Here is a 21638-nt window from a genome sequence, read left to right on the forward strand (position 1 = left end):
ATAAATTTCAATTTGGTGACAGCAAAATGCTTAAGGCAAGCACAGAACCTTCCTAAGCATGTTGTTCTATGCAATTGCACAAGTGGAATGCCCATGAAGCCAGCTGTTGATCAACTAATCCCAGGCCTGTTGGAACTCATTTCTGCTACTCTTAACCTCTGTTACATACTCTGCTTCCTACTGAATGGGGAGCAAAACCCTTTTGATAGAAGTTAAAAATAGTTATTATGAATGGAAATAAAGATGTTGACAACAGCCCCTTGCTAAAAAAAAATAAAACAAATATCTGATGAAATGTTTCAATGGCCTGTTTTGAACCTAAATTTGAAACTAAATTATTGACTGCATATATGTGTGCTGAAAAAGTACCATCATGCTTATAAAACCACTTCAAACATCATCTTGCCCTATAATTTTCAAATAGAACCTCTTAGTTAAGATTTTTTTTTAAAAAGGACAAATTTGAAATTAACTGCTCAGAATGAACCCATGCACATCACAGATGTATTTGCACACGTAGCATAAACATCAACTGTGATGTGCATGATGTCATCTTTAGTCACGCAATTCTAGACAGCAGGAACTAAATGCAGGCATGCACTACATGGTTCCAAACACATTATTAATTCTTAATAAACAAAGAACAATTATAGCAAGATTTCTAGACTCTTGCACCCAAAAACACTTTCTAGGTTTTCTAGGTTTTTGTTGGAGACTCAGTGTAAACTAAGGCACTTTGTAATTTCAGAAAGAAACATTTAATAGTATATATCCATTCTCTATATTGGAATCTTCTTTTTTAGTTTATACTTTCTTGATTTAGTGGTTCTTCATCGAATACCCTCATCTAATAAGCAAGCTGGAGAAATCATGCTATAATATAATATTGCTAAAATATTCAGATCATTGAAGTGAAACTGTTTTTTATTTGCTTACCTTAAGTAATTTTCAAAAATATTTGCGAAAAGGGATTTAAAAAATACTGGTTTTCAAATGTAAGTCTTGACTTATACTAATGTTTCTATATATGCAAAGTGAGCAATAAATTCTCATAACAAGTATGTTTTCAAACAAACATGAAGTCAAATGATTTTTTTTCTTGCCCTTTTTTCCTTTCTTCTTCACTCCTTCTCTTCCTTCTTTCCTTTCTTCTTCTTCTCTCTCTCTCTGTCTGTCTCTTTCTTTGGTGTGGGTCACAGAGAAGCTAGAGGTGAGGGATACCACTTAGAAGACAAATGTATTGGAATCTAGGATACCACATCACCGTTTCCTCTTCCCAGCACATCACAGGTCTTTATTCCAGTGATTAGAAGAATAACTTTATGATTTAAACATTTCATAAAACTTAAATTTAAGTTTTAAAGTGTTTAGAAATAGATTGACTCTTCAAAAATCAAAGATGGTGGAAAAACTAACAAATATTTGAAAATGCCCCTTTAGGTTACATAATTATTTATACAGCAGTTGTGGGAGGGGCAGATAGATTGGATTAAGCTCAATGTGATTCAGAGTGGAGTGTGATCCAGCTGGGATCAGGAGGAGAAGCAGGAAGTTATACAATGAGATGTGCAAATGGAGAAAGGAGACTTTGTAGTCAAGGTGGGAGCGTATTAAAGTGAGATCCATGGACCAAAGCTGATAGTTTCTGGATCTGCCTGATTTAGGATGACTGTCCATTTCAGTCTCTAGGAGGCCTGGCTCCTCAACTTGTTTTGTTCTTGTTTTTGCTTTTCTTTTTCCCTGAGAGATCCCTGCCTCCGTTATTGCCAGGTGTAACCTTACAACTAGCCTCTATTATTGTGAAAGCCTGAAATGTCTGGTTTTATGGTAAACAAAATGACTTGATACAAATTATGAATAAATTTCAGAACTGGAGTTAATTGATACATAGTAGGAGATGTTCCAGTTCACCCTGTTTGAGGGGAAATGCTAATCCTGAACAACGGTTTCTTAAACTTGCCTGCTCTTGAAAATCATCTGTGTACTAATAAAAATCTTAGATCACAGGGACCCATCTCTGTTCTGCTGCATCAGAATTTCCAGAGAAAGTACTGTTTTTCTATATGCCTAATAAGATCCATGAATAATGACCACTTTAGGAAAATCATCAAGTAATGAACATGAGACCATGATTGTTTCAAACTCAAATTGTAGTAGCACATTCTGTAGAAAAATTAGAAAACACAGACATGTCTTTTATTATTTTTACTTTCACTAAATGCATCAATTAAGAAAGGAGAGCATTTAAAAACTTGCATCTTTCTCAAGTAATCAGCAAATATAAGCTGTAGCCTGGAGTGTACCTCAGGGAAGATAGGGCAGCCAGTAGCTAGACTAGGTCTGTGAGGTCTAAACTAGGGGAGGGAAAGGGGCATTCCTGTTCCCTATGAATCACCACAGGCTTTGGGTAAACTCTGTAGTGCTGCAAAATATGTACGGCTGATCAGGGACTCCATACAATGATGGTCATTGGGTAAGGAGGAGGCAGATACTGTATATCAAAGCTGAAGAGGCCCATATACATTGTAAATGAACCCTGCAATGAGGCAAGAAGATAGGAATTACCTTTTTTCTTCAAACATAACTGTGTACCTCAAGAACTCTGCATGGTGGAAGAAACCAGGGTGAGTGGGGGTCCAGAGAAAACCAGAAAAAATTCCATTTACAACCTACATGTAAGGAGTACATTTTGTTTTAATTTAATTTTAAACATCAAGGCCCCTAACCAACTTTGAGAGAAAGGAATTTGGAAATCACTGCATTAAAATGTGATGCACAGGTGCACATGTACATACTCGCCCCCCTTTGTCCCCTCCTCCCAGAACATACATATATACACAGAGGACAACCACATAAAATTTTAAGTGCTGATCTCAGTATGGGGGAAGAACACAGTCCTACTGCACACACATGATTTATACAGATGTAACAGCAATAATGTGGTATGCCACCCTCTAAATTTCTAAAACAATTTTATAATAGTGTTTAAAACCAGACAGGGACAGTTTGGAGAGCAAAGCTATATCAAAGGGCTTAGTTAAAATGATTTACTTGTGAGTGTTAAACAGCATTAAGTGGTTTGTGAAAAGTGTTCTGATTTGTGCTTAATATGGATGGTGCTTAAAAGTCTGGGCACCGGAAAGGTACACCCCTAGAGACACATTCGCCAGGAAAATGCAGGCCTTAAATACAGCTGGGTATTTTCTTCCAAGACTGCTTTTCTGAGTATTAGCATTTAAAACACCCACAGAGGCTTTGCAGATGCTTCACTGGGTAAATGAGGTAGAGATGAGGAAGCTCACACCTCACGGCTGCTTCTGTTAATTTAGTGACAGACCTGCAAACTGGGTTGACCAGAGAATCCGATTTTAAAGAAGCACAAAATAAGCTATCTTGGAAATCCAACATCATTTAGTTCATTTTCTTAAATTAAATAAACAAAGGGAATTGATCTTACTTCTTCTTATCACTTTTGATTCAATCTTATGCTATTTTAATCATGTAAGAGAGAAGCCTCAGATCTTTATGTGAATAATACAAAATTAGTCTTAATAGTATTACTTCCTTTATTACAATACCTTTCTTCAAAGAAAGCGAGAGTAGTATATGATGCTTTCTCCTCTAATCCTCAAAATATCCTTAAAAAATTAGTTTGAACTATTACCATTGTTTCTTACACTTGGGAGGCTGAGTTATGGGGACATAAAAAGCGAAAGAGTGGCAGAGGATTTGGGCACATGTGTTGTTCCAACAAATTCCTCTGTAAGTATTATTAGCTTCTATAATGTACAGAGCACCATTTTAAGCCCTGGGGTGGCTGAATAATACAACCAAGGTCCCTGCCTCACAGAGATTATCTTCTAGGGAAAGAGACAAATAATGAAGAGTAAAAATCAAACAAGATCATATCAGAGTGTGATAAGAACATAAGATAAAGTGATGTGAGAAAGATATTTAGGATGGGTATACTATTAATGGAAAGTCAGAAATGCCTCTGAGAAGGTAATATTTCACCCAAGACCTAGATATTTAGAAGGAGACAATAGAGCTATGCTCTGGAAAAACAGTGTTTGAAACTAGGAAATAAGAAGTAGATTGCCCGGAGACAGGGATGAGTCTACTATGTACACATCCTATAAAGTAGAATGGTCAAGATGGACCTTCATGAGTAGGGCTAATAAGATGAGATGAATAATGAGATGAAGAGAAAAAAGAAGGCAGTAGCAGTTTATATAGGATCTCATGGTCATGGTTTGAAGTTTTAATTTTATTCTAAATAAAAGAGGGGGCCATTGGAAAAGTTCAAAGAGTAAACTGCCATGATTCAAGTTGTGTTTTAAATGAAAATTCTGGTTGCTAGATAGAGAATACTATATGGGGATAAGGCCAGATAAACAGAGGCCAGTTTGGAGGTTATTGGTGAGGATAAACTGGATAATATAGTATGGATTATATGGGTAGCTGGGGAAATATAACTACTTACTTCGAACAGTTCAAAAGATTTTACTTCTGTGGTATAAAATGACTAATGATGGGCTGTGCACAAAATACACATAAATAAGAGATGATAAATTAAGGACAAAATAAATAAGTCAGATTTTACCTTTTTTAAAAATGAGACTTATAGACAAAATAAGCAAGGATCTACCTTCACTCAGCAGTTGAGTATAATGCTTGGCCTACTTTAACGTAAGCACTATTGCTTATTAATGGTATTGATAGGAAAGCAGATGGTTGCTATTTGCTGAGCATCTCCCATGTGCTAGACACTACTTAAGACAAAATCTTATGTGCAAAATCTTATATGCAAAATCTTAGTGTCTCATAAAAATCCTCTGAGTTGGTTATCACTGGGAAATTGAGGTCTAGAAAGATAGGCAAGCTTTGTACATGAGAGACAGTATTGTTTGTTTAAGAGCATAAACTATGCTGGCTTTCCAAGATGTGAAGCCTGACACCATCCTCTACTCTGTGACTGTGGTCAAATTATTTCACATTTCCATAGTTCGATTTCTTCTTTTGTGAAATCACAGTTACTCAAAAACCAAACTTGCGGGAATGAATGAGCTAATATGTGTAATTCAGACATTCCTGGCCTACTGTAAACCTGTAAAATATGATATTGATTGTTATTATTGCTCAAATCACACAGCTAGTAAACACTGATGTTCACTTCTATTCAGTTTTTTTTAAATTTTCAATAATGATATCAACAAATAATGAATATAAACAAATTAGGGCCCAACCAACACTTACAAATAAACAAAAGTAAACTTTTCAAGTTTATTTACTTGCCATAACTATCATGAAATGGGAAGCCCAAAATTTCCTAAATATTATATTAATTTTCTTAGTTTTCCTTTTTTTGTCAATTTAAAAATATATGTCAACCAGTATCTTATAATAGATTTAAGAGAAAACCCTCAAAACATACATATGTGAAATGATCCTTCCAATAGAAAAACCAGAAATACAGAACACAAAATTATAGATAAACCATAAACATTCTACATATCTTTCTAGAAAATCACAAACAATACCATAATCAGATTTCAAACATTCTCACACTGTCTGTCCTTATTGCATTTCTATTCACTTGTATGCACATGCACTCACACATCCCACAATACATTGAAAACACCTTTAAAAGAATTAACATTTAAGAAGTATTTTAGCGGCCAAGGGCAGGCCACCCTAAAATGTGCCACTTTAGCATGTTAATTATTTTAAATAAAAGTTACTGGAGAAACAGCTGTTTCAAGGACATTGAGATTCTCCTCTGTCCCCCTGAAAGCAGGAAATAAATCTCCCATATGAAAAATATGTTCTTTATATTAAGAAGTAAAAAGACATCCTTATCACCAGAGATAGGAACTTGAAAGCTGAGAAAGCTGTAAAAACAAAACTTATTATTTTTTTCGAATCTACTATCTCAGCCTAAATTCTGCTTAGAATTCCTTACTAATTAAGACTCTCAAACATCTGTTTTCTTTATCCTGTCAATTCCCCCAAATTTATTGGGTCTTTTTCTAAAACATATAAAAATTGTCTGCCTTGGATATTTCTTTAGGTCTCAATTTCATTATTGGGCCACTATGTGCACATAATAAAACTTTGGCTTTTTTCTCCCATTAACCTGTGTAATGTAAGTTTAATTCTTAGTCCAGCTGGAAGGCCTAGAAGGCTAGAGGAAGAACTTTTCCCTCCTTACATTACCAAGTTATATGTCTTGGCACACAATGAGTGTTTATTATTATTATTATTATCATCCATCATTATTATTAATCATCTCAATCCAATGACACTGCATGTATGCACAACGACAGAGAGTGCAAAAAGTCTCTGAAATGTTTTGAGAAAATCTCAAGCGCCAGCCAATTGTCTCTGCAATTGCTTTGTATGGAATTTAGGGAAGGATGTTCTTCTGGCCATCAGAAAAGAATATGGGGTCTTAAGTGTAATATAATTTAGGAAAAGTTATCCATGAATGTATTCAACTGTATAATTTAACTAAATATAGATTTTTAAATTAGAACATTACCAATCCCAGAAGTATGCTATTTGTCCCTCCCCCAACAATTCCAACACCTTCTATTCAGAAGTAACTTTCTTGATGCCACTGTCAATTTCTGACTCTTTGTCTTGGTGTATAGAAATGCAAATTTATTTTTGTTCTGTATTTAGAAACTTATTTAAGGTCTCTAAACAATGCAAATAGCTTTTCTATAGATTATTTTGAAATTTCTATGCATACGATTAGATACTTTACCAATAATAAAACTTCTGTTTTAACTTCCCAATTCTCATACATTTTCTTGTCTTCCTGAGCTGACAGGGGACTGCTATAGCAGGAATTCTTGTCTATTTTCCACTCTCAAATGGAATGTTTCTAATATTTTGCTATTCTGTTTGTCTATTTATCTATCATCTATCTATCTATCTATCTATCATCATCTATCATTTTAAAGATACCTTTAGAGGCTTAGGAAGTTCCTTTTATCCTCTTTAGATACTAGGAGATTTTTTTTTCAAATCATAAATAAGTGTTGTATTTGATCAAATGTTTTTTCTATTCTATTGAAATAACCTTATCATTTTTCTTGTTTACTCTTTAATGTGGTAAATTACATTAATTATTTTTCCCATGTTAAGCCAAATTGGTTTCCTATGTAAAGCTCAACTTGTTTACATAGTATCTTTTTCTAGATGCTGCTGTTTTTTATTTGCAAATATTTCATTTAGAACTGTTATATCTATGTTCATGAGAGTGATTGGTTTTTATATTTACTTCTCATACTCACACTTTGAAATATGGTTTTTATATTTACTTCTTATACTCACACTTTGAAATAGCTGTAAGATTCAAATTATTTATTCTTTGGTAGAACTTTCTAATAAAAGTGTCTAGGTCTGCAGGATTTTGGCTGTGTGTATGTAAATGCTTTTTACCTATTAATATAATAGTAGACTACTTAGATTTTCCAATTCTTTTGAGTCAGCTTGGGAAATTATGTTTTATTTATCCATTTTATATAAATATTCAACTTTGTTGACATTCAATTATTCCTCACAATCTTTTATTACCTTTTCAATTTGTTTGTAGAATCTGTGCTTAAGTTTCCATTTTTTTCTCTTATTTAATTTATTTTTTTAATATCTTCCCTCATTTTCTAGATCACTAGAAACATGGGACTTTTTTTAGCTTTTTTGAAAGCCAATATTTAGCTTTATCAGTCATCTAATTGTGCTTGATATTTACTAGGGTAATTTAATTAATTTTGCTTTTATCATTTTCTTGTTTACTCTGTTCATGTTGCTTTCCTAATTTCTTAAGATAGATGTTTAGTTCTTTAATTTCAGTTTTTTGTTTTTTTTTACTTTTCTAATATAAGTACATAAAACCATAAATTTTCCTCTAAGTTCTGGAATACAAGGGAGATATGTTAAATTATCACTGATAGTAGATTCACATATTTTTTCTTATAGACTGTTCATTTTTATTTTCATGTTTTGAGGCAATGTTATGAGATAGCTACAGATTTAAAATTGTTATGTTTATTTGATCACTCTAAGTATGCTTATATAGTAACCATCTTTATGCTTCTTTTGTAGTCTGTTTTTCTAATATTGATACAGCTAAATAAGTTTTTTTGAATGCTTGTATTTAACTGATAAATCTTTAACATCAGACTTTCCTATTTTCTTAGGCTTTAAACATATGACTGTTAGATTTTTATTTTAGCTCAATATTAATACTATTGTCTTAATGATTAAGGATACTTTTATTAAATTATTTCATGTTTTTGGTTTGTGCCTCAAATGAAACATGAAATAATTTAGTAAAAGTATTCTTAACATTAAGACATTAGTATAAATATTAGCATAAAATTAGTTTATATATATATTAGTTTATTATTATATTATATATATTATATGTATATGATATATAATATATAGGTATATAATATACCTATAATAGACTTGAAAACAGTAGCATGACATATATATATATAGCATATATATCATGCTACTGTTTTCAAGTCTTTGACTTTTTTCCCCCAGGCTTTGAGATTTAAAATATTATTGTTTTATATGACAACTTTTGTTTACCTTTACATGCATTTTAATACATATTAATACTTCCACTGGTTTTCATTCACTGTTGTACCTCAAGTGCCTAGGATTATATTTATGTTTAGTCTTACACTGAACAATGTAGTATAAATTACGGCTGCTAGCCCTTGATTATGGCACCTAAATGGAAGATTTCCCCTCTGAGACACAAGATCAATAATTGTTCTTATGGTTTTCTGAGTGGATTGATTATATAATCAAACTTATGATTATATAATCAATCTTATGAGTTTTCTGAGTGGATTGATTATATAATGTTTAGTTTTATGCGGCAGCGGTGTATGTGTATATACATATATTTGCCATTTTTGAGCTTAACCTTATAAGAGGCATGCCCCGAGCTTTGTCTTTTTCCTTCTCAGCCTATCAATATGAGAAACCAATGTTTAATGTCCGCAAATGCCCTAGAGGTGAAAATCAGCTTCCAAGCATGGCTTCATCGTTGGAATAAGCTCAGATTTTGGCTTTAACATTTTTCCTGACTTTCTTGCCAGCTCATTGAGAAAATCAAGACATTTGAATAAAATTTATTTATATATTTATATTTAAGTCATCTTTTTTTTTTCTTTTAGGAAGATTGGTGCAGTTTTCTGTTATATTGAACTTAAATATAACTTTTAAAATTATATAGTAAAAGTGGATGCCCCAAAACAAATGTGAATTGAATCCTTCAAAGTCTACCCTTTGGCTACTAAATTAAACACAAATTCAATCTGGATTTCCAATTCTCCTCAGTTTGTCCTCAGCTATTAAATCTTTCCAACTAATAGTACTTACTTTTCAAAAAAGTATCCTGTATTCATGACTGTTTTTGCAAATTCTGAACTGTCTAAAATACATTCTATCTCTGGGGCACCTGAGTAGCTCAGATGGTTAAGTGTCTGACTCTTTTTTCAACTAGGGTCATGATCTTGGGGTTGTGATGATTAAGCTCCCCATCAGGCTCCACACTCAGTGGAGAGTCTGCTTGAGGATTTTCTCTTTTTCCCTCTGTCCCTCACCATCTCGCTCTCATGCACACTCTCTCTTTCTCTTTCTCAAAGAAAAATTAATGAATCTTAAAAAATAAATAAATAAAACACATTGCACCTCTACATGTCAAAATCCTATTCAAGGACCATTTCAAATGACAGTTCATCCAAGTTTCCTCTCATCTTCCACCAATATTTTATTTTCTTTTTTCTTAACTCTCAAAGTTTTTTTGTACAGTGGAATAGACCAAGAATTGATTTGAATCCAAAGAGAATTAGGATCCCTTTCTGATTCTCCAACTTCTATGTTGTGACCTTAGGCAATCTCTTTACGACTCAATTACTTTATTTAAAACAGGAATGATTATATCTTCCTTACAATATTACCTTATTGTGAGGATAGAAATAAAGCAATGCATATATAAAATAGCTAGTTCTCAATAAGTGGTAGTTATTTTATTTATCTTAAATATCCTGTTAATAATACCTAAATAATATCTATTAAGTACCCTGTGTTAATAAGCCTATGTTATCATTACCTTAAATATCTTGTGTTATAGTTACCTATGCTTTAGTTTTATTGCCTATTAGGCAGTTGCCTCATTTGGGAATGGAAATCTTTCTTACTTGTCTTGGAATGAATGACATAGTGTCTTACATTCAATATATTTTGAAATAAATTTTGTTTACCCTGAAATAAACTGAATTGAATAGAAGAGCATCTCGATGGAATGGTATTAGGAAAAAGAGAAGTGAAGCTACCATTTACAATTAGAAAGAGAAACAAAACCAAATTGGTACTCTGAAACCTCCAGATCCAACTAAAAACACAGATGTCATCTTATATTTATATATCTATTTATCTATGTATTTATTGATTTATCGATTCATAAATAATTCTGTTATTCAAGTAAAGCAAAGTAAGCATGTTAACAATAAAATTTATTTAGGTTATTTTTATGAAAATGATCTGCAGGTTGTTTTTCATTGTCATCAAGGTTGCCATTCTAATTCCCATTATGAATCAACCATAGTTAAATTAGATCTTGATTTATGCAAAAACTGAAAAGAGGTGACTATGTAACTCTCAAAGGAAGCTAAAAATTTCCATTATAAAATACTTTCTTCTAAACATTCTAAGAATCTTCTTTTTCACTATTTTATATTCAATGAAGAGTCACTTGGGGAGGTAGTAGGATCAGTCAGTAGCATGTACATTGATGCTTGAATTCCCAAGTATTTTGGATGTTGTTTGTATTAAGGACAAATTAAGCTGAAAGTTGTAGTCTGGGGTGCTTTTGGAAAAGAAAAGCTTTTAAGCAATTAATGGATTGTTCAAGTTGTGCCTATGTGGAAAACATAACCAGGCAGCTTGTGCAGCAATTTATAGTAACTGGGGTAAATGAACCATAGTTAGAAGTAGAATTTATGAACTGTTTGCTAAATTGGTAATTAGCTAGTAATCTAATGCTACAAACTGGAGGTGTTCATAGCAAAACAAAGCCGGGATTATCTTGTTGGCATTTACAGTTTAAATTAACTGACTTCCTCCATGTTACCTCAACAGGGAGTTAAGGCCTGTTTTGTTATATTTAACATTTTTTTTAAAGTGGAAACAAAAAAAAACTGGTGGTAAGATCAGGAAAAAAAAAGGCTGAAGATCTTTGAAAAGGAACTTTTGAAACCTTAATTTTGAGAAATATTGGTAACAAATAATTTGAGGCATTCTTATATGTTTGTCTTCTGTGTTCAAATGAATGTCATTAATTTGAAGATTTGAGACCAAATATTATACTATCTAAACATACTGTTGAAAGTATAATAATTTGAAAAATATGAGAATTCTTTTGTCTTTTCATTCCCATTCAACTACTTGGCATGGTGTGAGCACATTTCTTTCTCAGTAAATTTGAATTATTTGGGGTTATTTACTGTTTGAGGGAGACCAAGTTAAGAAACACGGAACACCTCTCAAAACAGTGTGGATCTACAATGGGAAAAGTGTAAAAGCACAGAGCAGAAGCATTACAATAATGCCACCTTAGAATTATTCCATCTATAACATTAGATCAATTGATCAATGTCATTTAAAAAAAGGACAATAAATATTTCTTATAATTGGATTGCCAATCAATATCAGTGTGGTCTAGTTTATCACAAAGTAAAATGTAGAAAGAGAAAAATAAAGGTAATATGAAATTTGGCCACACCGTGTGTTAGTTTTTAGATGGGTACCATGTCTTTTATTAGAAGTAAAATTAGATTTAAGTTAGGTTCTTCATTTGGAGGATTTTCTGAACTTTTGTAAGGAGTGTGTGTGTGTGTATGTGTGAAACAACTTATGAAGTTGATCATGCAGCTTTTGAGTATAGACAGGGAAGCTGAATCCTTTTCACACTAAGAAGGAATTTCATCACTATTCTCCATGTAGACTGAAATGCAGCATCATTGCTAAACAATTTGATTGTTAGGATCATCACAGAATTATTGACTAGCAGCAAGCTTGGTTTTAAGCTTCTTTGTGATGGATGATTTTGAACAAATCACTTTATCCATTTGAGTTAAAACATTTTATTTATTTAAGAAATAGAGAGAGGGAGAGAGACAGCAGAACAGGGTGAGGGGCAGAGGGAGAAGCAGACTTCCTGCTGAGCAGGGAGCCAACTTGGGCCCAAGCCCAGGACTCTGGGATCATGACCTGAGCCAAAGGCAGATGCCCAACAGACTGAGCCACCCAGGCACCCCATCCCTTTGAGTTTAAATTTCAAAATGTGTATGCCAGAGATGACAACATCTAAATAAGAGGACTGTGAACTGGCACATATGGAAACTAAAGATTAGAAGTTGACTTAAGTCATTTATCTAACTTCCTAGTAACTATAGCTTCTTGGTAATTATATCAGCTTGAGCATTTCCAAAGCTGAGAAAGTGTAAGAAGAGGTCTTTTCCTTTGAGTTAGTATTTCAAATGTTGTTGAGTTTGACCAGCAAGCTACAAGGAAGGGAGAAGAGAAAGGGGGGAAGTTTGAGTTAAGATTATCAGATAGGAAAATGAAAAACCTGTTCTGGGGAATGGTGAGTATCTATGTAATTTGAAGCTACAATATTTAGGATTTTTTTTGGGAGGGGGCAGCAGAAATGGGTAGAGGACAAACACACAAAGAAAGAAAAAGATAGTTGAACTTGTGGGTAAAGATGCTGAACTCCATGTTAGTAGTACCTTGTGTATTTTATTCATAACTCCATTGCTGGCATTGAGCATTATAGCATATAGGCCCTTAAAATATTAGGTAGAATCATATGAAATTCTTGCTATTCACTCATTTTTAACAGACAAAAAAATGGAACATATTTCATATAGTTCAATCTTATATTTGTAAGATGGATTAATGAATAAATGTGGAAAAATACAGAGAACTTTAAATATACTCATGAATTATGGTTGTATTCAATACAAGATTCAGATCAGTAGTTTCAGCAGGAGGATGACACAGTCAAAGGTGTGCTTTGGAAAGTTTCTTCTAGCTATATGGAGAGGCATGGTTTATATGGGGGGGGTGGGGAGAAATGAAAAGCACAATTTAGAATGTTTGCTAATTGAGATATTTTAAGAGCCCAAAATTCAGCATTGTCAAGAAAAGAAAGAAAGAAGAAAGAAAGAAAGAAGGAAAGAAAGAAAGAAAGAAAGAAAGAAAGAGGTGAGAAAGAGTAGAATGGTTACTATATACTTATTAGTTCAAAAATCTAATTTTCTGTTGCGTGAAGGTTTGTTCAATTGGTCTGTTGATTGAAAGGATATTAGAATAAGAGAAGGATCTATTCAAATGCAATTAAAACTGAATCTCTAGGGCAAATTACTTCAATTCTCCTGTAATAACACCTCTAAAAGACTAGGCCAAGCAGTTGGAATTGTTTTCAAATCCAAGTAGTTTCTCTCTTTGAAGATTGAAAAAAATGCAGCAGAATGACTTAGTACTTTTTTTTTTTTTTAAGATTTTATTCATTTATTTGACAGACAGAGATCACAAGCAGGCAGAGAGGCAGGCAGAGAGAGAGAGAGGAGGAAGCAGGCTCCTTGGTGAACAGAGAGCCCGATATGGGCCTCGATCCCAGGACTCTGGGATCATGACCTGAGCTGAAAGCAGAGGTTTAACCCACTGAGCCACCCAGGTGCCCCTGACTTAGTACTTTTATCTTCATATGTTCAGATAAAATTAAGCTTTTTGAATTATATGATTAGAAACATATGTGGTTTTATCTTTTTTTTTTTAAGATTTTATTTATTTATTTGAAAGAGAGAGAGAGATCACAATTAGGCAGAGGGGCAGGCAGAGAGAGAGGAGGTAGTACGGTCCCGGCTGAGCAGAGAGCCCGATGCAGGGCTCGATCCCAGGACCCTGAGATCATGACCCACTGATCAGCAGAGGCACAGCCCACTGAGCCACCCAGGCGCCCCTATGTGGTTTTATCTTAAGAAAGTTTTCTCTACAAATTTTTAATGTTACCTTAACTTTCCTTACTGATTAGCTCAGTATAAAAATAATTATATACAATTTGTATTGTACATACAACTGTATATGTACAATTGTATATAATAATTACATAAAAGTTGTAAAATATAGAAAAACACAAAAGTAAAATTATACATAATCCATCTTTTAGAGAAAACCTATGAACAATTTATATTTATAGTCTCTATGCTTTATACTCTTTTGTGTTTCCATGTTTACAGGCCTGCTTTTATCTGTTGGAAATGTTCTTGGTTTTCCATATCTCTCTTTATTATTTCTCTCAATGCCCCAGAGTCTCTTCCTCAAACGTTAATTTTGACACCAGTCAGTTAAACAAACCCATGTCAAATGTTCAGAGGTTACTAGGGCTCTAATGCAATTCAAGTAGACTAAGTCAATATGTTGTTTCCCATCTTTTTACATCTTATGTAGAGGTATTGTGACTCCTGGAAAACTGAAAAGGCTGTGTATTTTTTTTTTTTTTTTTTTTTTTTTTTGGCTAGAAGCAGCACATAGAACTATATGATTTCCAGAATCCATTGATTTCGATATCCTCCAACCATATCAAAATTCTTAATATATATCACTACTTATTGGCATCATTGTTTATGAATCCCCTAAATCCTAAGATTTACATCTTCTCTCATCCCATTGCTGGATTCATAATCTCCAAGTTTATTTTGAATTTAATGTTGATAGGGTGAAATATGGAGAGTAATATTTTGCCACCTTAAAGAATGATTTCCATGTAAGACAGGGTTTTAAGCCAAACTTTGTAGTGAGTCTCCATTAATGAACTTAGTAGATATGGAAATAAAGTAGAGGTTAGTGAAATATTCCCTCTACTAGCTCTTATATTGATTTTGCTGAGTTCAGCCATCTAGGCTTGAACAAGCTATTGATCATTTCTTAATTTAGCCCATTTTTATCTGAAGGGGTAATTCTTATTAGAGGCCAAGAATTGTTTATCTATATTCATAATTTCAAATTCTGCTATGACTGAACCTTTTTTCTCCTTTTATGTTTTTACTAGTATTTTAAAGGGAAGGTTGTGAAGGTTAATGAGGCAGAACCTTCTGCCATTAGTTTTCATTGAAACCAGGAAGTCAGTATCTTAACTTCAACACAATGAATGTGAGGTCATTTTCTTCTTTCCTGTCATCTCCTTAAACTTGGTGGAGCTATGGAGCAACAAGTCACCATCCTGGGTGTTAACACATTATATATTGTAAGCAGTTGGTAGATATTAAATCTTATGTGGTCATTTAACAACCTTCTCTTTCTTTAGATTAATAATATCATTTTGACCATTTTATTTCCTTTGAAACCATAGATTTTAATTTACAAAGGAAGTGAAGTGATATATTCTTGATATATGAATGTTCATATTTTCTCATTTTACAATTTCTTAGGCACCAAAACCCCCCAAAATACCTAGGGTCTACATTGTTTTATGTTCTTAATATGTAAAAGACATTGTCACAGAGGAAACAACAAAACAGCTTGTTCATTAGCAAACACAGCATGTAGGTGGAAACAAAGGGACAAAAAAAAAAAGACCCTAATTATCTCCATGAATTCCTCTTCTTCCTTAGAAAAAGAAGATCCTATTTCCCCCTCAGTAACAGTGTCCTTTAGGGCTTGTACTACAAGTATATTTTTCCTTATATCTGTGAGTCAGTAAGTAAGCCTGATCATTTTGCCTAATAAACACAACATGAATTCCCACCAGAAGTCAACTAATGGGTACTTCAAGTGCAATTTTCTGTGTGTGTTAAATGAGGAAGTTAAAAACTTCACTGTTCTGAAGCTCTTTGGTGTGCAGGGAAGTATTACAAAGGACATTTTTAGACAGTCCCATAAAAGAAAAATTATACTCTAATACTTGCCCTCCATAGGATAATTTTTATTATTTTGGATGCAGGATTTCTTTAACACCCATTGGAATTATAGTCCTTTAGCTAGAAATGAAAACTGGTACTTAAACAAACCAGTTTGATATTTCAATAATTCTAAATAATTTTTAAACATGTATGGCATATTCCATGAACTTCAATAGTAATCTATATATATGCAGATGGAAAGGAAACAAAACAAAACAAAAAAACTGTCTTTACCAAAGAGTATGCATTCTTCATATTGGACAAGATTGTCTTTGTACTCAAAAAGTACAGGAAATTGAACATGTAATAATGAAGGCTTAATATTTGTGCACTGCTGGAGTGCTTCTGGGTGATTGTATTTTAACAAAAGTTAATGGCCAAGTAATGGAAATAATGAGCTGAAGTGAAAATCCAATATGAATTTGATAAGCAGAACATTTTGAATGAAAGTATACTAGAGGAAAAAATCTCCGTGGAACATTTCACGTCTTAGTACTCCTGGAGCTCATTAGTTTAGATTGAAAATGGACATGATTGATAAAGAAATCTAAAGGAATGTGTGCCGGTGATCTTTAAAAGTGATGGGGCAATACCTGGAGTTTCCTTACAAGAAAATGGAAACCAAAATAAAAAGGTAAAAGGAGTAAAAAAAAATTCTTTAAAAGGCTCCTCTGTCTCCATTAACTCTCTACATATATTCACCTATTTGCACATGGCCTATAATGTTGATGATGGAACAAATAAATCCTCAGTCTGCTATCAGAAACTATCTGAGAGATACTGAACTAGGAGTAGGTGAGGCTGAAGAGAATGGTCATGCCAGAATGATAAGTGTACATTTGCAGTTCTGATGAACAAAGAATGTCACTTTAGAGAAATAGATTAATGAATAACATATTTATCACATGAAGAACCAAAATACTCCTTTATTCCCAGATAATAACTTAAATCTTTAGAATCCATTCCTGTAACTACTGGAGAAAGAGAAACAGAAACATATGTCAGTATTCAAAGAATCAAAAGTTCAAATGATACCATCATCATCACCACCATCACTACAATCAGCAGCAACAGCATCAATATCATCACAAATAACATTCATGGAGCATTTATTATACCAGCCATGGTATTTTATAAAATTTCTTTCAATTCCCATAACCCAATGTTTTACACTTTTGAATTCTAGTTTTTAAGTAAGGAAATAAATAATTTTATAAGGAAACTTCATAGTCTTCAGGATAAGCAGGGCAACTAAGCTTGTTTTATACATTGGGTTATACTGTTACCCACAATGTTAAAGTGCTTCATAAATTAAAACTGTATGGACTTATTAGCAGTCATCCTCATTATCAATAATAATATGGTTTACTTTTTGAGAGGCAGTTCCTATTGAACATTCTGTGATATAAATAAGAAATAACTACACAGAACTCAAATTGTAATATAACTTATTATATAATTTAGATGCATCATTTAGGGTCAAATAAATGAGATGTTTTGTAATATATAAGTAGGTAACTTCTTTGTTAATCAGATTTCTTCTAAAAGTCATATTATGTTCTAGTTATTACTTACTGAACTTTAAATTTTTAGAAAATGATTTATATATATTTTTAGTAGAACAGATTAAAAAAAAAAAGACCATCCCCATCCAAAACAAACAAACAAGCAAAAAAAAAATTTTTTTTTGAAAGATTCAATCAAAATTTGGAAGAAAAAGAGATGTCAATATGTCCTTTGGCATTCTGTTGATAAAACAAATGATTAACTGTTAATCTTCAGTTGTTATAACATTGCATTTGCACTTTAGAGTTAAATTGCAGTTGGCCATAGGTTTAAATTCTTTTTTTTTTTAATTTGAGTTTCTGACATGTTTTCAAATAATTAAGTGAAATTAAGTGACATTTTTCTGCAATTAACATCTTGCATTGAATTTTTATTTTTGTGCTCTGGACATAATTTTATGCTTTTTAAAGTGCTGTATTTTTCACATTTGAATGTTTCTTTTATAATACATTATTATTTTTGCTACTTTCCTCCAATAGAATACTAGTTTCTATATGCCTGCTTAGGAAATTGCCATTTGCTGTTTCAATCTTTAATTTGAAATCAATCCAAAATAACTGTGAACATTGTGAATGAAAGACAAGTCTAATTCATTTAACATTTTTTCCAATTTATAGGTTGGATGAGTGGGGAACCTATTTGATGTAGATCACATGAATATTAAATATGCTTGTATTCCAAGAAAATAAACCATGATTTGAACCTGTATTCCTAATGTGCAATATATGTGACATAAACTTTACAAAACCTTAACAGTTTTCTAATACCTCCCTTTCCACTTAACTTTATATTCACAACTCTTATTAGGTGGTGTGCTTTATAACTGTGAGAAGTGAACTAAAAATTTTTATAAGAAAATAAGGTGTTATATGTAATTGGTATTTTATTTTAAAGAATGTTTAATGTGTACATTTGAGATTTTTATTTTCAGGTTTCCATTCATATTTTTAGAAAAAATATGTAGGCATTTGAAAAATATCTACATATTGTAGATATGAAAAATATGTAGATATTTTTCAAATATCTATATATGTCTTCTTACACTACTTCATGTAAAGTCTTTCTATTGTTATCTAAATATTAGCCTTTTATTTTAATACTTGAATGTTTAATATTGTTATATCTAAATAGATTGTATTCTTCATGAAACCTGGGATGACACAATAAAGTGACAAATTGTACATTAGTAAAAACAATATTTTGCAAGTGTGCCAGACAATTTTAAATATAAAAATACTTCAGGAGTCATTAAATTAAACCAATTTACAAACATAAACAGATAGGTCAGAGTTTATAAACATAAACATACAGATCAGAGTAGGCAAAATGCTGAGTAAATGTGGCCTAGTCTTGCTTTTAGTTGAATCAATAAAAATACAAGTGTTTCACATTTTCACCTCCTTCCTGAATGGTACTTTGACCAGAAGTATTTGAGACTTGTAAAACTGAGTGATCTGAGTTTGAAGCCAGTGTATTTGTTTCACTAGCTTAAGGAGATAGAAGTGAGGAGAAAAGGAATCAAGAAAACTGGAAAATTTATAAACTGTTTTTCAACTTATGGGGATAAAAAAATTTAATATGTTTATATTTGTTTCAACAGAAAATACATAATTTTTTTCCTCTCTCAATACATTTGCCTTGACAAATGTGATGCCACCTACTTTTTAGACTCATGTGATGTCTATGAATACTTGCTGAGGAACATTCTATGGTGAACTGAAATAAATAGGACAAGACTCACATACTACCTACAAACAACACAAAGTAAAGCATTTCGGATGTAGTGGCTTACACCAATATGCCAAATACATTTTGATGATATAAAAATTTTTAGTGCAATAAGATAAAATGATAAACCATTTAAACTCTTTGATCTTACTATACAAAAATATTTTATTCTGCTTTAATAAGGGTTGTGTCAGGTTTTTTTTTTTTTTAATTTCTATGAGCAATAATACCAAAAGAATTCGATTCCACTCTAAGCAATTTAACCAAATGCAATTCAACCATTGATCTCACAGTTTGTCATTTTGCCCTGCTGCCTTTCTCAAGTAACAAAGATAAATTCTCTTTCAAAACAAGATTCCCTGGGGCACCTGGGTGGTTCTGTGGGTTAAGCCTCTGCCTTCAGCTCTGGTCATGATCTCAGGGTCCTGGGATGGAGCCCAGCATTGGGCTCTCTGCTCAGTAGGGAGCCTGCTTCCTACAGCAACCCCCACCCCCACAGCCTGCCTCTCTGCGTACTTGTGATCTCTCTCTCTCTCTCTCTGTCAAATAAATGGATAAAATCTTAAAAACCAAACCGAACCAAAACAAAACCAACCAAAACAAAATCAACCAAACAAAAACCCCCCAAATACCCCTTTCAAACCCAGATGATCACCCTTTTCAGGCATCATACATCCTTTTGACTGAAGTAAACCCAATCAGTCTGTCAATTATCTCATCTGAGACATGCAGTTTAAATCAGTGTTTTCCAGATTAGAATGGGAAAAAAAAAACACATTTCTAAAGAAAATTTTCAAATATTTCAAAATATTCCAAAATTACCTACAGAATTATTCAAATAAAACCCTAATACTGACATAAATTAACTTTTACTATATTATTACTTAGATACAGACAGACATAAAATAAGGCATAAACTCCTTATCCTTATAGATCAAATGAAGAACGAAACTTTAAATGACCTATGCAACCTTATTTAAACATAATAAAGGATATTATTTTGTCAAAGCTGAATCACCATTTGCAACACCAATATGTTAATGATTAGCATAGCATGGGCTTTTGATCTTGGCATACATAGTTCTATGATGATTTGATTTCTCCATAATTTTTCCCCATTTGTATTCCTGTGATGTCCTTTGGCTTTGATTACTAAAAACAAATCTTTACACGATAAATATTCATCTGCACATTTCTCATTTGCCTATGGCAACTGAAATAATCCTATATTATTTTGCCTCAATAAGATTGAAAAAAAGAGGACAAACCTAGACACAAGTCTCACTTGAAAGTACTCCCCATAACTAATTATCTGAAAAATCCATCCTCATATCATTTAAAAATATTAACCTTATAATAATGACACAACCTCTAAAAATGATTATATATGACTTGTGAGTCTCATAATCTGCAGATTCAAAATGAAACCCAAAATAACTAGCTTAAGGAACATGTTTGCTTTCTTTTTAACCTGATGAAATTGTCTTTGGTGCTAAAACATCATGTAGGCAAAGGCATCTGACCCTCTTGAAACAGAACTTTTGGTTCTTTTCAATCATTATACAGACAAAATCATATTTTAATCTGTTAATGAAATATGGTTCAAATTATTGCAAAAGTCTTTCTTGTATATTCTTTATCATCTGCAAATTCAAAAAAGATTGATGTTAAAAATTTGAATTATGAAATAGACCTCTTACCTTTTATTCTCTCTCACTGCTTTGTCTCCCTTCTTCCAAGAGATGGTTGGTTTTGGAGAGCCTTGAGGTTTGCACTCTATGATGACTTCTTGGCCTTTGGTAACAATTATTGTTTTCTTTAGTTGATTCAATGCAAAAGTAGGAGCCGAAGCTATGACAAAAAAAAATGTTAATTCTACCAGAAGCAATGGCAATAACCTCTAATGGATGATTCATCATGATTTTGCAACTCTTCTGGGATACATTTCTTTCTTTTTTTTTTTTTTAATTTTTATTTTTTATAAACATATATTTTTATCCCCAGGGGTACAGGTCTGTGAATTGCCAGGTTTACACACTTCACAGCACTCACGATAGCACATACCCTCCCCAATGTCCATAATCCCCCCCTTCTCCCAATCCCCCTCCCCCCCATCAACCTTCAGATTGTTTTGTGAGATTAAGAGTCACTTATGGTTTGTCTCCCTCCCAATCCCATCTTGTTTCATTTACTCTTCTCCTACCCCCTTAACCCTCCATGTTGCATCTCCTCTCCCTCATATCAGGGAGATCATATGATAGTTGTCTTTCTCTGATTGCCTTATTTCGCTAAGCATGATACCCTCTAGTTCCATCCACGTTGTCGCAAATGGCAAGATTTCATTTC

General features: G+C 32.8%; 1 protein-coding gene across 3 annotated transcripts in view; it reads right to left on the reverse strand.

The window, feature by feature from the left end:
• CNTN5 (contactin 5) overlaps window positions 1-21638 on the reverse strand; it is a 1319804-nt gene that overhangs the window by 256560 nt on the left and 1041606 nt on the right. For all 3 annotated transcript variants that reach the window (XM_032852733.1, XM_032852732.1, XM_032852734.1), the window contains one exon: window positions 20993-21143. In XM_032852733.1, the coding sequence (XP_032708624.1) occupies window positions 20993-21143 (151 nt within the window). The remainder of the gene's footprint in view (window positions 1-20992; window positions 21144-21638) is intronic.

Source organism: Lontra canadensis, unplaced genomic scaffold (assembly GCF_010015895.1).
Source record: "Lontra canadensis isolate GAN:19392208 unplaced genomic scaffold, GSC_riverotter_1.0 scaffold7, whole genome shotgun sequence".
Classification (NCBI taxonomy): domain Eukaryota; kingdom Metazoa; phylum Chordata; class Mammalia; order Carnivora; family Mustelidae; genus Lontra; species Lontra canadensis.